Raw genomic sequence first — 18,300 nt, 5'->3', positions numbered from 1 at the left:
TCAACCACAGTGTGTGTCTGTCGATAAAAAGACATATCTGCAGCTCCAGCAAAGCTTTTACACTCCGGCCATAATAGACAAAACAGACAAACAGCCAAACACAGCAGGAAGCTAATGATTATGGTCCTGTTTGGGTTGGATAAAACCCTGTAGCACTACCCCTCTCTCTCTTTCTTCTCTCTCCTTCTCTTATATGTCATGTTTGTTCACTCTTTCTCTCAGTCACCCCTTCCTTCCTCGAGCTGAGAGGAGAGAAAGGAAGTTGATTAGATTAAAAAAAATTGATAGAGTGAGTGTAGGTAGAGAGAGCACGTACACACAGATACACTTCAAGTGCACAAGCATTATTGGTATGATGGCGTTGCTGACTAAGTAGCAAAAATGGGGAGAGCAACAGAACGAGGTGTCAGCATTCAGAATGATTAGGGCTGTTTGGCAGTGTTTTGTGTGTCTGTGTGTGTGTGTGTGTGTGTGTGTGTGCGTGTGTGTGTTCATTTGTTTCCATAGCCATTAGCAGCCATGATAAAATGGCAGTCTCATTCGCGGTTAAGCCTCATACCACAGAATGATGGTGGTAATGCCTTAAGCTCTAAACAACCACATCCTGCCGCAATACTACATCATACTGTACGCAGGGCCTTTTTCACTGGTAAGACGGGAATCTGCTTTCTGCGGCAGCGCTTTCACAAATCATAAAATTCATTAAAATGGAATCCATTAAACGAATGAAATGCAAATAAGAGAGAGAAAAACATATACGTTATGTCATATTTAATGTGTGATAATGTGTCAGTTTACAGGCCAGTATAAACCTCATTAATCTGAAATGTATCACACAATAATATAATAATGTCTGTCTCGTCCTTTCCTCTAGACTTCTCAGGGAACTACCTCCACCTTGACGCAGGCGCCCACACCCAGCGTAAGCGAGCCCGACTGCTGAGCCCCGAGGTGGGGCCGGAGCGAGGCCCACTCTGCCTCATCTTCTACTACCAGCTGCAGGGGGAGGCGCAAGGGAGCCTGAGGGTCCTGCTGAGGGATAGTGACCAGGAGGAGACGTTGCTATGGGCACTAAAAGGAGACCAGGGGCCTCATTGGAGAGAGGGCCGCACCATTCTGCCTCAAAGCCCCAAAGAGTATCAGGTAAGGGTAGTTTCTGCAGAGAAACTGTCAATATTCTAAACTAGTTTTAGTCTATTTGGTGGTTGCAACAGTTCATCATTACCTACCCACTTTTTATTGACCACTATATCACCCACAGATGTTTTCTTTGTCAGAAAGAAGCTTTTGTAATATTTCTGTGCCTCTATGCCTTTACTTCTCTTGTCTAGGTGGTGTTTGAAGGGTTTTTTGATCACCCGACCAGAGGCCACATCAGAATAGATAACATCCATATGAGCAACAGCATGGAGCTGGAGCAGTGTACACGTAAGTCTCATAATCTGTCTGCCTACCTGTCTGCCCCATTTATTAGTCTGTCTGTTTTTCCGTCTGACTCTGTCCCTCTTACATACCAAAGCGTTTATGCCACGTTCTCAACAGAGACTGGATGAGAGAGAGAAAAAACGCACATTCACACACGTACACACATAGAAAAAAAAGTAAAAAATATATATAAATGAAAGAAAGTAGGCCACAAATGGCCTTTGGGCATGGATTCTAATCTATCTTTCATTGTATCCCCCTCTCTCTCTATCTCCGTCAGTGTTTTCCAATATCACCACCCTCCCCGCTATTCCATGATTCTTCGCATTTCTCCTCCTCAGTCTCTCACCTACTCTTTCCATTCAGTCTGAGAGCAACATGTAGTTATTCTGCAGTTATATTTGTGAGATAGTTTGTCTGTCTGTCCACTCTCAGACAGTCACACTCATAAACACACACACACATGCATACCCACAAGACCACTAATAAAAATGGAGGATTACAGCTTAAGTCCTTCGCATTTCCTTGTCTGACTAGCATCATTCCTTCCCACCTACCCACACAGACAAGGGCATATTTTTCTTCTCTGTGGGTCAAATGGAAAATCTCAGATCTCAAAGTTTTTGTTCACTAAACTCAGACCTCTGTGTACGGCTACATTTAGGGTCAAAAAAAGGTGCATATGATCCACTCTTACCTCTTCCATCAATCTCATCAATCTGCTTTCACTACACTATTTTCATTATTTTTCTTAGTTTTACATTCCTCACTCCTTCTTTCCTACCATTATGTTTTCCTCACACTATCTTTCCTCTCTCAACTCTTTCACACTGCTGCATCCTGTCTTTCTTTCGCTGCCATTTTCTCCCTCTGTCTATTTTCTTTGTTTTTTTCCTCATCTTTCTCCCTCTCACTTTCATAATAGATGTCACATCCCCCCAGCAAATAATAAACAGCAGTAAATTTCACTCTCTGTTCCCATGACCCTTTAACTTACCTCCACCCCTCCTTCCCATTTCTCCATTTCCCTTCTGTACTTGTCCAATACTTCCCTTACTCATCTCACCCGTGTTTTCCATCCATTCCCTTGTTTCTTCTTCTTCTGCTTACGTCTATTGCTATTAACACCTTGTGTCTCGCCTTGACAGATAAGAGAAAGAGGATGAGGATAGAGAGGCAAAAAAAATAAAGAGCACAGCAGGAGAGAGCAAAAAGATGAAAGTGAGAGCTATTGAGAAATGACAGGCACACATAGAGAGAGACACATGTTTAGGGAGGACGCACTTCCTCTCTTTCTACCCTGTCAGCTCACTCTTTTGTCTTTCCCTATTTGCTTTCTTTCCATTTTGTAAAAATAACTGTCATCCTGGAAGATTTATGGCCCTTTGGACTCCATCTGCCATCTTGGAAGTCAACAAATCTTTATTGATTTTCTCAAACATGACTAACAAGTGCCTTTTCAAAAAGTGCAGCATGCTGCAGTTTCACAATTCAGTTGTATTAAAATGTATTTCTGATAACAATCATTGGAACTATTAGGTTGCTCACTGTCATTTTGTGTACTATATAATGATGTAAGCACTATTTAGAAACACTTATGATGAAAGTTATTTTAAAATAGCATAATATCACTTATTAATAAACATATATCACTGTATTAACCTGGGTGTTAAGCCCAGAAAACTTAAACTATATTTAATGATGAAAATCCCATCCTGGAGCAGCTCCAGTGAAAATGGGACTTAAATTGTAAACTCATCTGAGTGAATGATCTAAACATTGATCACCAAATGAGATTTATATTATGATGGTTCGATCAGTGCTCCAAATATTATCTCTTAATATTCAGTCCGCAAGCATGACAACCCTTGCACTTCTTACTAATATGATGACTCATCGGTTATTCATCACTTTTCATTGGACATACTGTATCAGTCACTTACCATCTCCAGTAACATCCCTTTTTTTCTCTTTTCCAGAGCCTTTCCCTGCCTTAACTCCTGGCATAACCAGTAAGTTCTACTTCCCGTTTCATGTGTACTTCCTGTGCCAAATGTCCTTGCTTCCTGCTCGTTGCTAAGCTCAGCTTTCAGCACTGCACCGGCCCTGAGTAACCTTGTTTATGTATAACACACGTATGTTGTCGTACAATCCTGTGCAATACTTACTTAAAATTACAAGAACTTATTCTGATGAGCTGTTACATCATTTCCAGACAAATCTAAGTATGGTTTCTTACATACATACAGTAATAATTATGACATGATCAGGGTATATACAGTATTCTAATGATAGATTTTGGTATATATAGATTTTAAATCATATTAAAATATTTGATATTAAATATCCACTGCATTGTTCCAGCATGACTCCCTGCATGCTGGGCTGATACTCTTGGTTATGTAGTTTGATCTTATGTGTTCCTCAGTGAGGAAAAAAAAATTCACTTCAGAATCAAAAAGTAACACAACATTATTCATTAGCACTGAGTCTGTAGACTGGTATGGTTTCAGGTTTTTAATGGTGTGTATTATTTGTGTTACTGGCATACATATATATGCAACACATCCCATGTATGAGTGTGTCTGTAGCGCACACAGACCCACTGTGATTAATTGTTTATTATTTTATTGCTTTTTAATATGGTAAAATGCATATAGGGTGACATAGTACTGTAGGAGCAAAGGTTGAAATCATGAGTTCATTGTTGCCATGATGTGAGGAAGGTCTCTTCTTGACCTTCACTCTGTATATCAGTCCATCCCCCACTACTTCCTTACTGTAGCAAGCAGAAAAATTGCTTATCATCCATTCTTCCATCCTGATTTGGTGTCACCTTATAAGCTCTCCCTCTCTGCATTCAACACCATACAAGGAGCCTTTTTTCTTCTCCTTCTTCCCTTCATTTTTTTCTTGTTCCCCTTTCTGCCCCCTTCTATATTTTGCATTCTCTCATCTCTGCTTTCATCGCAACATCTCTCTCTCTTTTGCCACTTCTCTCCTTCTTACCTAGGCTTTCCTTTTAATTTTTTCTTTCTTTTCTTCATCGCCTCTCTTTCTCCTCCATTCCTCACCCCATTACCCTGCTCAGCAAGCTGCTGATCCCACCTGAATGAAATGCAGAGCTGATCACCATCCAACTTCCCTTTTCTCTTTTTCCTTTCTTTCCTTCATCCTCAAATAGGCCAGTCTGAAGCAGATAAAAGGGCTTAGACAGATTATGCTATTGGATCTCTTGTTTTTAAACTCCGGGTTGGGACCTAATACACTGGCTGTAGGACTGATTTTGTTTAGAAGCCCACAAAATACCAATACTGGTATTTATAAAGAGGCTGAATATACACATTGAATTGTGTCTAACTTGGGCCGCAACACATTTGACCAATCTTAGAATGTGTATGTCAACATGTTGTTGAGGGGTTTTATTTTGGTGATTTGTGTTCTCATGAATGTAGATCACAGTTCATGGGTGGTCGAGCACACATTGAAACCGGAGTTTTTTTCATTAATGATTTTTTTAAAGCATTACTTATGTGTATGAGTATGATTACTGCACTTTCATTCATCTTGCATCCATATAACTGAGATTACTATGAGATTACTATAAACTGTGTGTGTGTGTGTGTGTGTGTGTGTGTGTGTGTGTGTGTGTGTGTGTGTGTGTGTGTGTGTGTGTGTGTGTGCGTGTGTGTATGTGTGAATAGATCAAAAACATTCTTTGAATACTGTCAGATACTCGAGCAGCACGCGAATTTGTTCGCATAAAATGCCATTACCTAAAATAGTAAAAGCCAAGAGCCAAACTCAGTCAGAAAACTCCAGTCACCTGACTCATACCCTAATTTACCTCAAGTATTTGACCTAACGCTGATTAGACTGTGGCTCAGGGCCTTAAACAGGTATCATGTGACTGCCAGAATGACAGCAGTGTCGGTTCTAACATACATCTCATTTTCATGAGTCTAAGCCCCCGGATAAAGGATTAAAGATTTGAGACTAGAAAACAACTGAAGTCTTTCTTTTTGGATAAGTGGATGTAGTTGCTCTTCGGCTTTTATTAAATGTGTCTTAATGCAGAGAATTGGAGTATGAATGAGTGTGTGTGGGAGGAGAATGTGATATTTGTGGTTTTGGAGAGCAGGTTTTATTGAAAATGTTAAAATCCACCATAGTCTATGATTAAGTGGAGAATTAGCACTTCATCACTGGTTATTTAACTGAAAGGGGATTTTGAAAACAGGATTTTGAGAGATAAAAATATGTACTTTAAATTAATTAACAGATAAACTAAATAATGTTTGAATGGAAAAAAATGGAATTGACATCTTAAATAAGGAGTAGAGTAGCTGAATTGGACATGACTGAGTTAATAATGTCTCAGCTGATCCCTTTGCATTTTTTATTTTAATTATAGCCTATTTAATACCTTCTTTTAGCATGACACAATGAAGACATAATAATAAAACTATACTGAATGAGTTTGATGACAATTGGAGATAAAATGTATCGTGTCTCTCCTTAATAAGAACACGATAACTTGATCCATATGAAACACATTGTGACGTGAGCCAGTGTGCCACACTGTTGGGTTTTTGTATCCATGGCAACCAATGAGGCATTTGGCTTTTGGCAAGAGATGACTGGCTGCATGCTGGCCAACCTTGCTACACACATACACACACACACACGCACACACACACACACGTACACACGTACACACACACAGAGGCAAACTTCTGCTTTTAATTTGACTGCAGAGAAGGTTGTTGATGTGTGATTTGAGGGAAGGAGAATGAGAAAGATAGCTGAGCTAATTCAGGAACTAGTAGCCAGCTTCCTTGAAAGCCACACTCATTAGCTCATTTTAGGAATGGTGCTCTTGAGAAACGTTTTTTTTCTTTCTTTCTTTTTTTCATTTTCTTCTCCTTAGATCCCAAAAAAAGCAAAGTAATGTCAATTTTTGCAGCCCTGGAAATCATCTGTGTCTTAATCCACTGGTGGGAAGACTCTCTGTGCAGGCAGCATAGAGAGCAGCTTTACAATCAAAGCCTATTTTAAACCCTTAAAGAGTATGTCTGAACTTAAAAAAAGAAAATATTAAGCTCACTTGTTTCCTTGAGGTTCTGTATATCTCTCTCTTCCTCCACATCTACCCCTCCTATGTCCTTTCATTATATTTTCTCTTCTCTCTCGTGTCCATTCAGTTCTTGCTTGCCCTCACTTTTCTTTCTTTCCCTTTCTTGCCCCCCACCCCTCTCGCTCTCCCTCTCTCTTTCCTTCTCTCTCTCTCTTTTCTACAACCTCTCTCTTAGCAGGTTTCTTTCACAGTGAGTTGACAGAGTATTGAAGTTTCAGACAAACCCTTTAATGCAGGATTAAAGATATCATGGCAGGATTAACTCTCTCCCGTCCCTTCCCCTCTCTCCCACCTCTCACTTTCACCCTCTCTATTTCACTTCATTCTTTCTTCTAATAATGCCTCCTCTCTTGTCCTCTTTCTACTCCTGTAATTCATCCCTCTTTTCCTCTCCATTTCTTTCTTTCTCTCAATCTCTCTCTCTCGCTCTCTGCCCCCCCCCCCCCCCCCCAATTCCCTTCAATGTGATCTTGCCCCGATAAAAGCGGCGTCCTTTCAAATACAACCACTTAACACCCCGCTACCCTTTGTCCAAATCAGCGAGTCACTGCATAATCAAGGCTTTGCATTCTGTGATCGAATCTGAACGCATGGCATGAGCCTTCGCGTGTCAATGTGCAGCTAATGCTTGTGATGTTTGCATCAACCAAAAGTACTTTGATGAGCAAAATCAACATAATCAAAAGAATATATGTATCAGCATCTTTATATTTTGTGGAATGAAGACTTTAAGTGATTTAGAATATGCACCTGCATATTGTTGTTTATATATTGAGACAGTGAGCTTGCGTGCTGTGGATCTTTGATTTTATGTTTAGTTGAATACCAGCAATACGCAATAATTTAAGCTCACTGCTCCAGTAATTGACCATTTGCTAACCCCCTTGCCTCTTAGTTACTGTTGCTATGTCTGTCAAGCTCTCTACTCTAGCAACATGAAGTTTACAGTGATAACAGGGACAGATTTATCACTCAAATGTCCTAGTTATTTGTGAAATAATGGGTCCTTAAAGTGGACAAAAGCAGGCCTTTGAGTCAGCTACAATTGATTTATCAACTTTAGCTGAATAAGAACATTTTAACTCCATGAGTTGATTGAAAAGTGTTTCCTGCTGACACAATTTATAACTTAAATATGCACTTAATGGCAGTTTAGTTTAGTTTGGGACATGGTTGGATACATGCTGAGGTTAATACTGAATTCCTAGTAGTAAGTATGATATGACTAAATATAAGATCAGGCTGTTACTGTACACAGGCTACTTAATATTTTCTGGTTGTAGGTTATGTTTTCACTTTAACAAGACATGACAAAAAGCTTTTCAGGATGAGAACTAACCAATTTGTTTGGCTAATGTAAGGTAACATTTGCACACATTGTTGATAGTTAATTTCCGAGGTCTTGGAAATAACTTTTGGAACTATTGTAGGTAGTAAGCTAGGCTGGTCAGCCTGACATGCGATCAATTACAGCTAATGTTAGAGCAGATAAGCAGAGTTTAATACATTCCTTACAGTTTTGATTTTAGTTTTTAGTTTTGGAATAACAAAAAAAGCACAAACAATGTCTCTTACTTTAACCCAATGCACACAGCTTCAACATGTTGAGAAATGCAAAGCTTGACAGACTAGTTACGTTTCCTAAACTATGATATGACAACTCATGAGGGCTTAGCAAACAGTCAATTTGACAATTAATAGCTTTTAACTCTGCAGTGCAGTCTGCATGCCTGCCTCCTTCGTCCACTGAGACAACTAGTAATGTGTCATCCTGCCCTCCAGGGGACGCCATGTCTGGAGTGGAGCCCACAGTAGACACAGTGGCAGTGAAGCCCGTCCCTGCATATTGGTTCTATCTATTGGCGGGAGGAGGTGCCCTCTTGCTGCTGGTTACTGTAACTGTGGTGGTGATACTGTGCTGCCATCGTTACCACGGGGCGACCAAGAAGACCAGCGTTAGCCATCAATCAGTGATGTACCACAACAGCCAACACCCAAATCAGCAAAGTCACCAAAACTCCTGCCACAACCAAAACGCCAGCTATAATCTGATCCACAGCCCCAACCAAAACCCCCTGATCCCAGCTAGCAGGCCAAGCCCTGAGCCCATGCTCACCATCAGACTGGAGAAAGATGACTTTGATTCCCAGTGTTGAAACCTGGACTACGTGTGAATTATATAATTTCATTTGAATACTTTGTCCAGATGAAGTGATCAAAGGGTGTGAAAACTCCTTGAAATAAAGGAGATGTATTCAGCATAATCACCACTCTTCACTGATGAGAATCTACATGGGCAAGACACTGCAGTTCCTGTTGCTGATGACTGATCTAATTGACTGATCAGTATGCACCTTCACTAAACTTCCTTGTTGGCTGGAACTGGCAGATTAAATGAGAGAAGTACAATTCCTGGAGTTAAACTTTACCAACATCCCCCTCTGATGAGAGCAAATGTCAGACCTTCAGCTGCTAATTCTGACAGTTGATGAAAGGTCTGATAACAAGTTTTTTTGGATGCTCTTAAAAGCATACTGACTTCTACAGCTGCACCACAACCTGAAAATTAGATGGATTGTAGATACTGGTAGACATAATGCAACTGTCAAACAAATGAGACACCTGTGTTGTTACAGCATATTTTCTTCTTCACTAAATGTCAGAGCAGGATCTGTCTGTCTGCCCCACTCTGAGCTGCAGCTTGGACACTGCCCGCCTCCGACAGGGAAGGAATTTACACAGCCCACAGTGTGTTCGTGTGCTACATAAAGATAGAAGGCTATTTCTTTGGGACTGAGCGAAGCTGGTATTTATTTGTCCGCTAGCTTTTGAGAGACTGAGAGTGAGTGAAAGAGACAGATAAAGAAAAGGGAGAGGTATAGGAGGAATTAGTGCTGCCTGTCCAGCCGTGAAAGATAGACAGCTACACATCCACCGTGTGTTGCTCCTTTGGTCTGTGAACGAGGAATCATTGTTGTGCTGTTCTCTACCCGGTTTACACAAGGGAAACATGGGATGAGACAGCTTATGTCTCATCCTGCACACAAACACTTGCCATAAAAATACACAAACACATACGTATGCACGGACACATCAAGACTTCTTACTGGCTCATGATTGAGTCTCATGTGTGTATTTGCCCTGAGTGCACTTGTCATTTGCAGTACACAACTAAATACATTCTGGGTATGCCTTTTTTTTTTAATCCTCTTCACCTCCAGAATGAGGTACAGTGCCTCAGTGTCAAATTAGAGTATAATGGACTCTATACAGTTTTGCCTGGATCTCATGGATGACTTAATGCCTGTGTCTGTTAATGTTCAAACTAAGCATCTTTGTATGTTCTGCACACATTAGACTGGGTGAATGAAACAAAACAGAAAACCAAAATCATATATGTATCAAGCATCTGAACCTGCATTTACATCTTTCTCCGTTGCCTGTGCAAGTCAAAATCTTTCTGTCTTTTAAATCTATTTGTGTGTTATCCTAGATGACACATTCAGAATTGCTGAGATTGAAAATCTTTGGCATATTGGCTTGGTAACCTGAAACTATGACTACAAAAATTGTCCGTTGATTTGCTTCTATTCATCAGGTGAAACCAAGCATATGCTGTGACAAAAAGCTATTTACTTATAAAGCCTTCAAGTAAAGCACTGATCGAGGACCATTGGTCAGTTCTTTTTTTAAGTAATTTCATTTCACCCTAATCTGTCAAGTAAGACTGATTCCAGTGCAGCACTACTGTTACACACCTCACACAAGTTGTTTTGTAAATGTATTTTTATTGAATCACCTTTTAAAAAAGTGGATATGTTGGCATCTAGTTTTGCACATTTCCCTTCAGTTGATACAGAGTACAAAACTCAACAAGTGTTACATGATGCATTTCTGATCCTTTCTGTTACATCTTATAGTAACCTCAGCACTTTTTTTGCTCCTTAAAAATCATTTATTGAAGATTTTGTTGATTTATGATCATTTCTTACTTTTACTGTGAATCTTAAGATATAAATTAAAATCCAAATTTGACATGGTTATTAATCAAATGCCTTTTTTTTCTTTGTTATTAAGTGTTGGAGTGTGCCTATGCTGTATAATAGTTCTACAATGTTTATTTTTTTATACTGACTATGTTTATTGTGCTCACTGAGATGATCTTAACAAGAAGTGCTTAACTTTTCTTGACTTTGACATGAAAACAGCAAACGTTTGTCCCTCATTGAAAGCATCCAGTTTTTTTCAGATAGTGACGTAAAACTGAGGCAAATCTTTGTGCTATGTGTAAAAACTGATGATGTTAAAACACAGAATTAATTTACCTGGCATTTTACTTTGATTTAGAACTACATTCTTAATCTCTATTCTTATCTGCAACCTGTGAAATTGGGCGCACTTGTTTTCTGAACTTTTCAGCTGCCCACCATCTTGTGTTGTCTGCGCCCCCTACATCATTTTGTTCATGCCCAAATCCCCCAGCCCTTTTATCAAAACCCGCTTGTTCCTATTGTACTCCTTCCCTTCATCGCAAATCCTTCCAGTAAAAAAACACAGGAGAGAAAATGAGAGGCAGAGATGGAGGAGAGCAAAATCTCTCAGAGGAGAAGGGCCCATTAAGCGAGCCCCTTTTTCCTCCAAAGAATGTGCCCAGAGATGGAGGGAGATGAAAGAAGTAAAAGAGAAAAAAAACCCATGCTCTCTATACTTTCTAAAGATAGATTTCTTCTTTTACTCTAAGAGGAAGGCTAACAGGGAGGCAGGTTGGGGTTTGGATTGAAAGAGGGAGAGAATTGAAGGAGGTGGGCAGGTTGTTTCAAACACAAAAGCAGATGAAAGAAGTCTTTTGGCAGAATAGACAGCATGATGGAGGCACACATTATTCACTGCACACATACACACACACACACATACACACACACACCAGCTAAGAAATGCAGACCTGTGTTAACAAATAATCGAGATTTCCACTAAGCTATTAAAACTTGGTCAGTTAAATCATTGTTTCATGCATTTTCAAATTGTCTATTCACTCTGCAGATGCCCATATTGACCAATTTCATCATGTTGTATCTCATAAAATGCTGTTTTGTGCTGTAGTCAACACGTATTTTACTTATTTTGTGCTTGCATATCCATTTTCTACATTGCTAGCCCCTCTCTCCCTTCCATTTCAATCGACTTGTGTATGATTTACACATTATATGACTCATTCTAGGAGCCGTGTGCCATAACCCAATCAATGTAGGTCCAAAAATCAAATAGAGGAATGATATAGGACTGTATTTATGTTGTGCTACCCATGCAGTTTTCTCCAACATCTCTCTCTCTCCCTCCCTCTCTCTCTCTATCAAACTTTTTGCAAGATTTGGAAAATGTGTTGGCGTCTTTTCAGTGCTTTTAAATCAACCTTCCCTCACTTTGCTCTCCTGTCTCCATCACAAACTGCTTTGAAGCCCTTTAATATTTCTAATTAGTTAATGGAGCTGATTGCATTCATAAAATCATGCAGTAAGCATTTCTAGCCCTCAGGCCATCTCTATTTTCTTCTCTCTCTTCCTCCTCCTCCTCTTCTTCCTCTATTTCCTGGAGAAATATTACGGGTGAAAGCACTCTAACAGGTCCTCGGGCCCCCACTGGAACTGTGTATGGTGCCAAAGAGCCATCTATGTCTTTGCCTGAATAAAAAAGCTGCCTTTTTATTCTTCTCTTTACTAATTGGAGAGTAGAGATAAAATGGGGCTACAGGGAGTTTTAATCTCCCCTTAGATCCGCGTGATGATTCTTCTCAGGCTCCTAGCCTGAGGGCTTTAAGCCAGGATCATTAGAAAGTGTTCAACAGTCGTCAAAAGAGTGTCTGGGCATCTTTCTGTTTTATCCTGCTTCTTTTAGTGTCTCTCCGTTAGTGATTTAATGTTTTGTCAAGGCCTGCAGTGATTTCAGTTAACTGTGAGAATGGAGCCTGGAGGGTCTGTTGTGAAACTACATTTACATTATCAAGACTGATTGGATGCTTTCATGGTCGTGTACTAAGTTGAGTATTACATTAAAAGTAGATTTTAGTGAGATGAAATCAACCATGTTTAGCTTAGCAGGTATCGGTTTATTCTGGATAAACCTTCTGATGCAGAATAACTAAGATTGTTTCTTCTTTTTTTTCTTTTTGCACTGAATAACATGAACATATTATTTTATTTAGTAGGATGGTTAAGACAACTGCCAACATTATTTGAAGTCATGTTCACAATCTGCAGGCCACTTTGAGTTTTCTGAGCTTGCATGCTTGGAGATGTCTTGTTGGTCAGATATTTTTGATCTCCTGTATTTCACTCCTTTCTTACTTTTTCTTTTAGCCTTTGATTTCTGTGATTTTAAATCATAGATTTAAGGAAAAAAGTACAACTACATGTTGAGAAAATCTACCTTGATGATGTCATTTTGATCAAATAGGTGATGTTATTTTTCTTTGGTTTCTTGTTTTAATAATAGAGGTTTTTTTATTAATCAGAGAGGTTTTTGTTGAACTGTTGAAAGTAGAAAAAGATTGATCATTCTGAAACCTGGCCTCAGCAAGGGATGAACTTAAATTAGCTCTCATTGAAACTATGATTAGTTTTGGACTCACCCAGACTGAATAAAACCAACCTTGGGATCATCCCTAGCTTCAGGCACAGCACTGTTATATTTACTCCTGTGCACTTTTCTCTGCCTCTGTGAAGGAAACGCCTCAACTTTATGATTGTTTTTTTGACTTCTTGCTCGATGTTTGGACTTGAAGCAAATCAAATAATGGAATATATCAAGAAATATTAAGCCAATAAAGGCACTCAAACTCACAATCAAATAATTAAATGGAGAAATTCTTAACCAAACTCTTGAAAATAAATACACTTCAATTAGCATAGGATTTGTTGTTTGCGCTAATATTTGAATTGAATGAAACTTCTGAGTCTTTTGTTTATGCACCAATTCGGTTTGGAAGTCAATTTTGGGTCAATTCAAACAATTAAAGATGTGAGTTATTCACCTTGAGCATATTTTTTAATTTGTATTTAACATATAACAGGTATCATTTGACAGTATTCTTACTATTATTTAGAGATTGATATAGTGCAGAGTAGTGGAAGTTTGTAAAGTAGAAGGTTTAATCTGGGCATGCCTCACATTAAAATTGTCTTATTGAAAAATGACCTTATCTTACTGAGGAAATGAGGCTCTCTATCTTCTTTTCATATCTGCATAAGTTTCACCTCTCATTCTTTGAATACCAATTACGATTTCACTTCATAATGTGCTTTTGGTTCCCTTCCCCCAGCAATAAATGATTATCAGCTGCATAGATATTGCTCTATTTTTTTTTCTGTAGGATTTGTAATATCAATTTCTCTAATAAAACTGAATTGAAGCAGAATTGAGCTTTCCAAACCATTCAAAGCCTTGGACTTTGGCCTGCCTCAGAAATATGAAGTGGTATTTTAGCTTGTTGAATTTCACGGTCTTGGAGTAAAAAGAAAATATATTGCAGGGAATGTAAAGGTAATAAAAGTAATATTTTTCTATGAGACAGTTTTTTGTGTCTTTTTTTCAGCCTCCCCTTCTCTCCCCCTCTCTCTCTCTCTCCTCTATCTTTTAAGTCATCATCTAAATCTCCTGACTCTGTTTTCATTTCTAAACAAATGAAGAAAAAGAGTAATGATGCTCTGGGTGTAATGAAACTTTCTGGCTTCATGCATTTAGTCTCTGGGAAATATTTAGTAACCCTGGATGTTGTTTTCCTTTGATAACAGAGCACAGAACAGAACGGTTTAAAGGAGATCTCTTGCCTGATCTCTTCAGAAAGTTTAAACAAGATCACTCACTATTTGAGCTGTTTATGTAGCTTGATTTCTATCCACACATGTAGCTTATGTGCTGATGACATAATGAATGTGATGATATCACAACATGATGTGGACTGATGTGGTTTGACTGGATGATTGAGATTAATACTGTTTTTCTTTCTGTCTTTTTTAAACAGATCCTAGACCTATGGATTTTGGAAAGGATCCTGTTTTCAACAAGCCCTCTCTCAATGAAGGTGAGGTTTGGTGTTATATCCTCTCTTCTCCTTCTCCTTCCCCTCTCTTCCTCCTCTCCACCTTGGGCTATACCGGCTGTTTTACAAGTTTCACCCGAAGAACAGCAAAATTGCATGCACAGGCATGCCCGTGGCTTTTCTTTTTACTTGTGATTCCTCAAGAAAAAGCCTGTGGCAACAATGACTGACAACCTCTGGTGTACGTGTGAGTGTTTGAGAGTGTGAGTGTGTGAGAGAGCATTGAGAAGTTGTTTTTTCTGTGCCTTCATGCAGGCATGTTGGTGTGCATTTCCTCTCCTCCTCTTTCATGTTCTGTGGCAGGCAAAGTGAGACAGACAGCTTCCTCCTGGGCAACCAGAACAACATCTGTCTGTAACAATCATAGTTTACCTCCCTGTGTATGTGTGTGTGTGTATGTGTGCGTGCCCACATGCGTTACTGTTACTATCCCTTGTTTCTCCCAGCCCCTTGGCAAATACAAGAAGAGCACTCAGCTTCTTACCTCACTAAACACGTCTGTTTACTGCTTCTCTGTGTCTCTGTGTGTGTTTGTGTGTCTGTTTCACTGTCTGTTTCCTCTATAAAACACTCTAAATGCAGTGCTTAATTGCGGATTGGCTTGTTCATGTGTATACATTAATTAAGTGGATTAGCACGACTGCTTATACCAAGTAGATGTGCACCCTTCAATACACACAAGACATACAACAGAGCAATTAATTTCATTATGTTTCTCCATTTATTGGAGTCAGTAACAACAGGGGTTGCTTGTAAGGTAATTAGCTGTTCTGGAAGATGTCAGCGATTATGTGGGGCATTTGCCTCTGACCAACCCTGTCTCTTAGGAGTTATGTCTATTAGCTACTCAATTTCAACAGTAAACATGTTTTGCAGTATATGAAATTATTCTCAAGTTACATTTTCTTGTAACATAATTTGAAAATGTTGTTAATTATTTTAGCTGGCAAGCTTAAAAAGATGTGATCCTGAGTGTATTGCATTGACAACATATCGTACTCCTTTTCTCCCAAACTATCCAATCTTGCAGTACAACATCCAATTGTAGTTACAACAGCAATATTACACTTTTTTATGGTCATGTTTAAGCACTGCCTTTCCTTCTTTAAGGTTCGAGAAAGATTATTGATTGACTCTGATTATTGCAGATGTATTGTTTTCTGTTGTTCTACTTTCATTTGTCTAAATTACTAGATTCTATAATCTAGAAACATACAAAGATGCTTAGATTAACAGATTACTAGATTCTTTAAACTTGTTGAGCATCAAGGTGAACATTGCATTGCAGACTTTATGTTCACTGTAAGAAATTCCTCAACTCAAACACATCAGCGTGGTTTGATGTGGTGTATATGTGTTTCTAGTAAATATGCTAAGATATTCAAAACTACTGTCAGTGTATGTTCCTTTAACTTTTAGATTAATCATCCTCTTTTCCCTCCAGAATATGTTTTCCCGGGATGGCCGTCCTCCTTCTCCACCCCTTCCTCCTCTGACATGGACCCCCCTTCTGTCACCCTAGTGTCAGAGAAAGACAAGGACAATGCCTGGCTGTACTCTCTGGACCCCATCCTTCTCACCATCATCGTGATGAGCTCCCTCGGCGTCCTGCTGGGTGCGGTTTGTGCTGGACTGCTCCTCTACTGCACGTGCTCTTACAGCGGGCTCTCCTCGCGCTCCTCTACGACGCTGGAGAACTACAACTTTGAGTTGTACGACGGGATCAAACATAAAGTGAAGATAAATCAACAGAGGTGCTGCTCGGAGGCATGAAAAGGAGGAGGGGGAGAACCATGGGGAAAGACATGTCCTGTGATCCCCTTCTAAAGTAATTTTGTTCTCACTTTGGACAAAGAAAACAGGAAAAAGAAGCACTATCTGTTGTTCAATGCCCAGTATCCCCTACCTAGTATCCTACTACTCCTTTTCTCTGATGTCTAAAGGGGTAACATTCAACCCAGAGTTCCCCGGCTATTCATGTGCCAGTAGGAACTTGTGACCTTGATCTACCCTACGTGCTATGAGGCCTAAACTGGGGGAACACCTGATCCTTATCTCCCCTACCCACAGTACAATATCTCCTCCGCCTGCAGGAGAGAACCTGCTTGATTATAAAAGCCTGTGAATGAATGAAGGAATGAATAAATGAATATGAATGACAGATCTACCATAGAATATAACCCACCAGCCACTGGAATGAAGCTAGGAAGGTGATGGACTAGAGCACCCGTGACAATCTGGACATTTGGACCACAAATGACAGCGCTTGTCTGGGATGTTTGGTTAAAATGTTGTATAATGGAATTCCTCATGTAGATGAGAAGTTCATTAACATGTACCCATGACTGGTACTTTGAATGTGGCCAATAGAGACGGCATGCGGAAATGTTGTGAAGACTTCATCACCAGTGGACCATTTAATGTGGGTTACTTCTGACTGAAATCAACACATATCAAGCGAATGCCTACCCCCCCCCCCCCCCCCCCTAAAGAAGTTTAAAAGATATCAAACCACGCAACTCAAATGAATCTAGATTTCTAAAGGCGAAGAAAGAAAGGAGAATGAAAAAGGACATTTTCTTTTTTTGTTTGTTTCTGAGAGTTTTTGATATGAGTTCTGTGAGTTTCAAACATCCATTAGCCTGCCATATGGCACTCGCTCGCTCCTTTGTCCGCCCTCGGTCTGCGCTTTGTGAAACCAGTGGCATAGAAGAGTAATGGTGACTGTTTTTGTTCTGTTTTAGACTTGTGTCTGTTGGGAAAAAAAGGTAAAGAAAAGCCAGCTTCAGTTTGTAGACGCCCTGTAGAGCTCTTACGCCATTTTTAGACTTTCTTTAGCGTTGTGTTGGACTCCATGGTCTTAACTGTTATTTCAGTCCTCTTCTATTTTGGCACATTTTCCATTACAGATTAACAAGAGTTAAAAAAAAGAGTAGAAGAAAGGTAAAGGAAGATGGAAGACAGAAAATCAGAGGTTTATCTAAATCTAACATGCTGTTATGGAGTCGTGCTTTAGATTCAGTATTCTAGAGTTTGTCTTTGGTATATATATATATTTTTTTGCTTTTCAGACTGTATGATGCCCAAATGATGGACAGACACTGTGTGAACAAAATGTCAGTGATTGTTTTATTGCAACCTATGGATTGCCAAAGAGCTGTGTCTGTGCACAGGGGGGGAGGGGGTCTGAACAAGTGTTAAAAGAGTTCGAGTGGAAAAAACAGACTGAGAGTGATGGATCATCCTGCCTTTTATCCACCGCTCTTAACTTCACCCCCTGAATGAAGGACACTCAAAAATGGAAGGAGAAGGAATGACTAAAGAGGAGAATGGAAATCGTACCGTCGACTTTCTTGGACACACAATCGAGCCTTAAGCTAACTTACAGTATACGTCGTATCGGAGGACAGCCATCGAGGAGGGCCAGTGCTGCTGAAGAGACTGATGAACAGGAGGACACACACATATACTGTACACACAAAGATAGATAGACAGACAAGGAGGAAGAGAGAGAGAGATGATGATGATGATGATGATGATGATGATGATGATGGTTATGTTTACATGCAGGAGAAGTGCCATTAGGAGTCCAGTTATACAAACAACCCTGAGCATACTCACAACTCAAAAATCTGGTGAGGAT

General features: G+C 39.6%; 1 protein-coding gene across 1 annotated transcript in view; it reads left to right on the top strand.

The window, feature by feature from the left end:
- The window catches only part of LOC128367960 (neuropilin-2-like), a 95,947-nt gene extending 79,517 nt beyond the window's left edge, over positions 1-16,430 (top strand). Inside the window, exons 14-19 of the mRNA XM_053328670.1 lie at positions 875-1,143; positions 1,332-1,428; positions 3,405-3,437; positions 5,564-5,566; positions 14,580-14,639; positions 16,102-16,430. Of these exons, the coding sequence (XP_053184645.1) occupies positions 875-1,143; positions 1,332-1,428; positions 3,405-3,437; positions 5,564-5,566; positions 14,580-14,639; positions 16,102-16,430 (791 nt within the window). The remainder of the gene's footprint in view (positions 1-874; positions 1,144-1,331; positions 1,429-3,404; positions 3,438-5,563; positions 5,567-14,579; positions 14,640-16,101) is intronic.
- Positions 16,431-18,300: the final 1,870 nt, after the last annotated feature.

Source organism: Scomber japonicus, chromosome 11 (assembly GCF_027409825.1).
Source record: "Scomber japonicus isolate fScoJap1 chromosome 11, fScoJap1.pri, whole genome shotgun sequence".
In the NCBI taxonomy this organism is placed as follows: Eukaryota; Metazoa; Chordata; class Actinopteri; order Scombriformes; family Scombridae; genus Scomber; species Scomber japonicus.
This window is presented reverse-complemented; position numbering and strand designations above follow the sequence as displayed.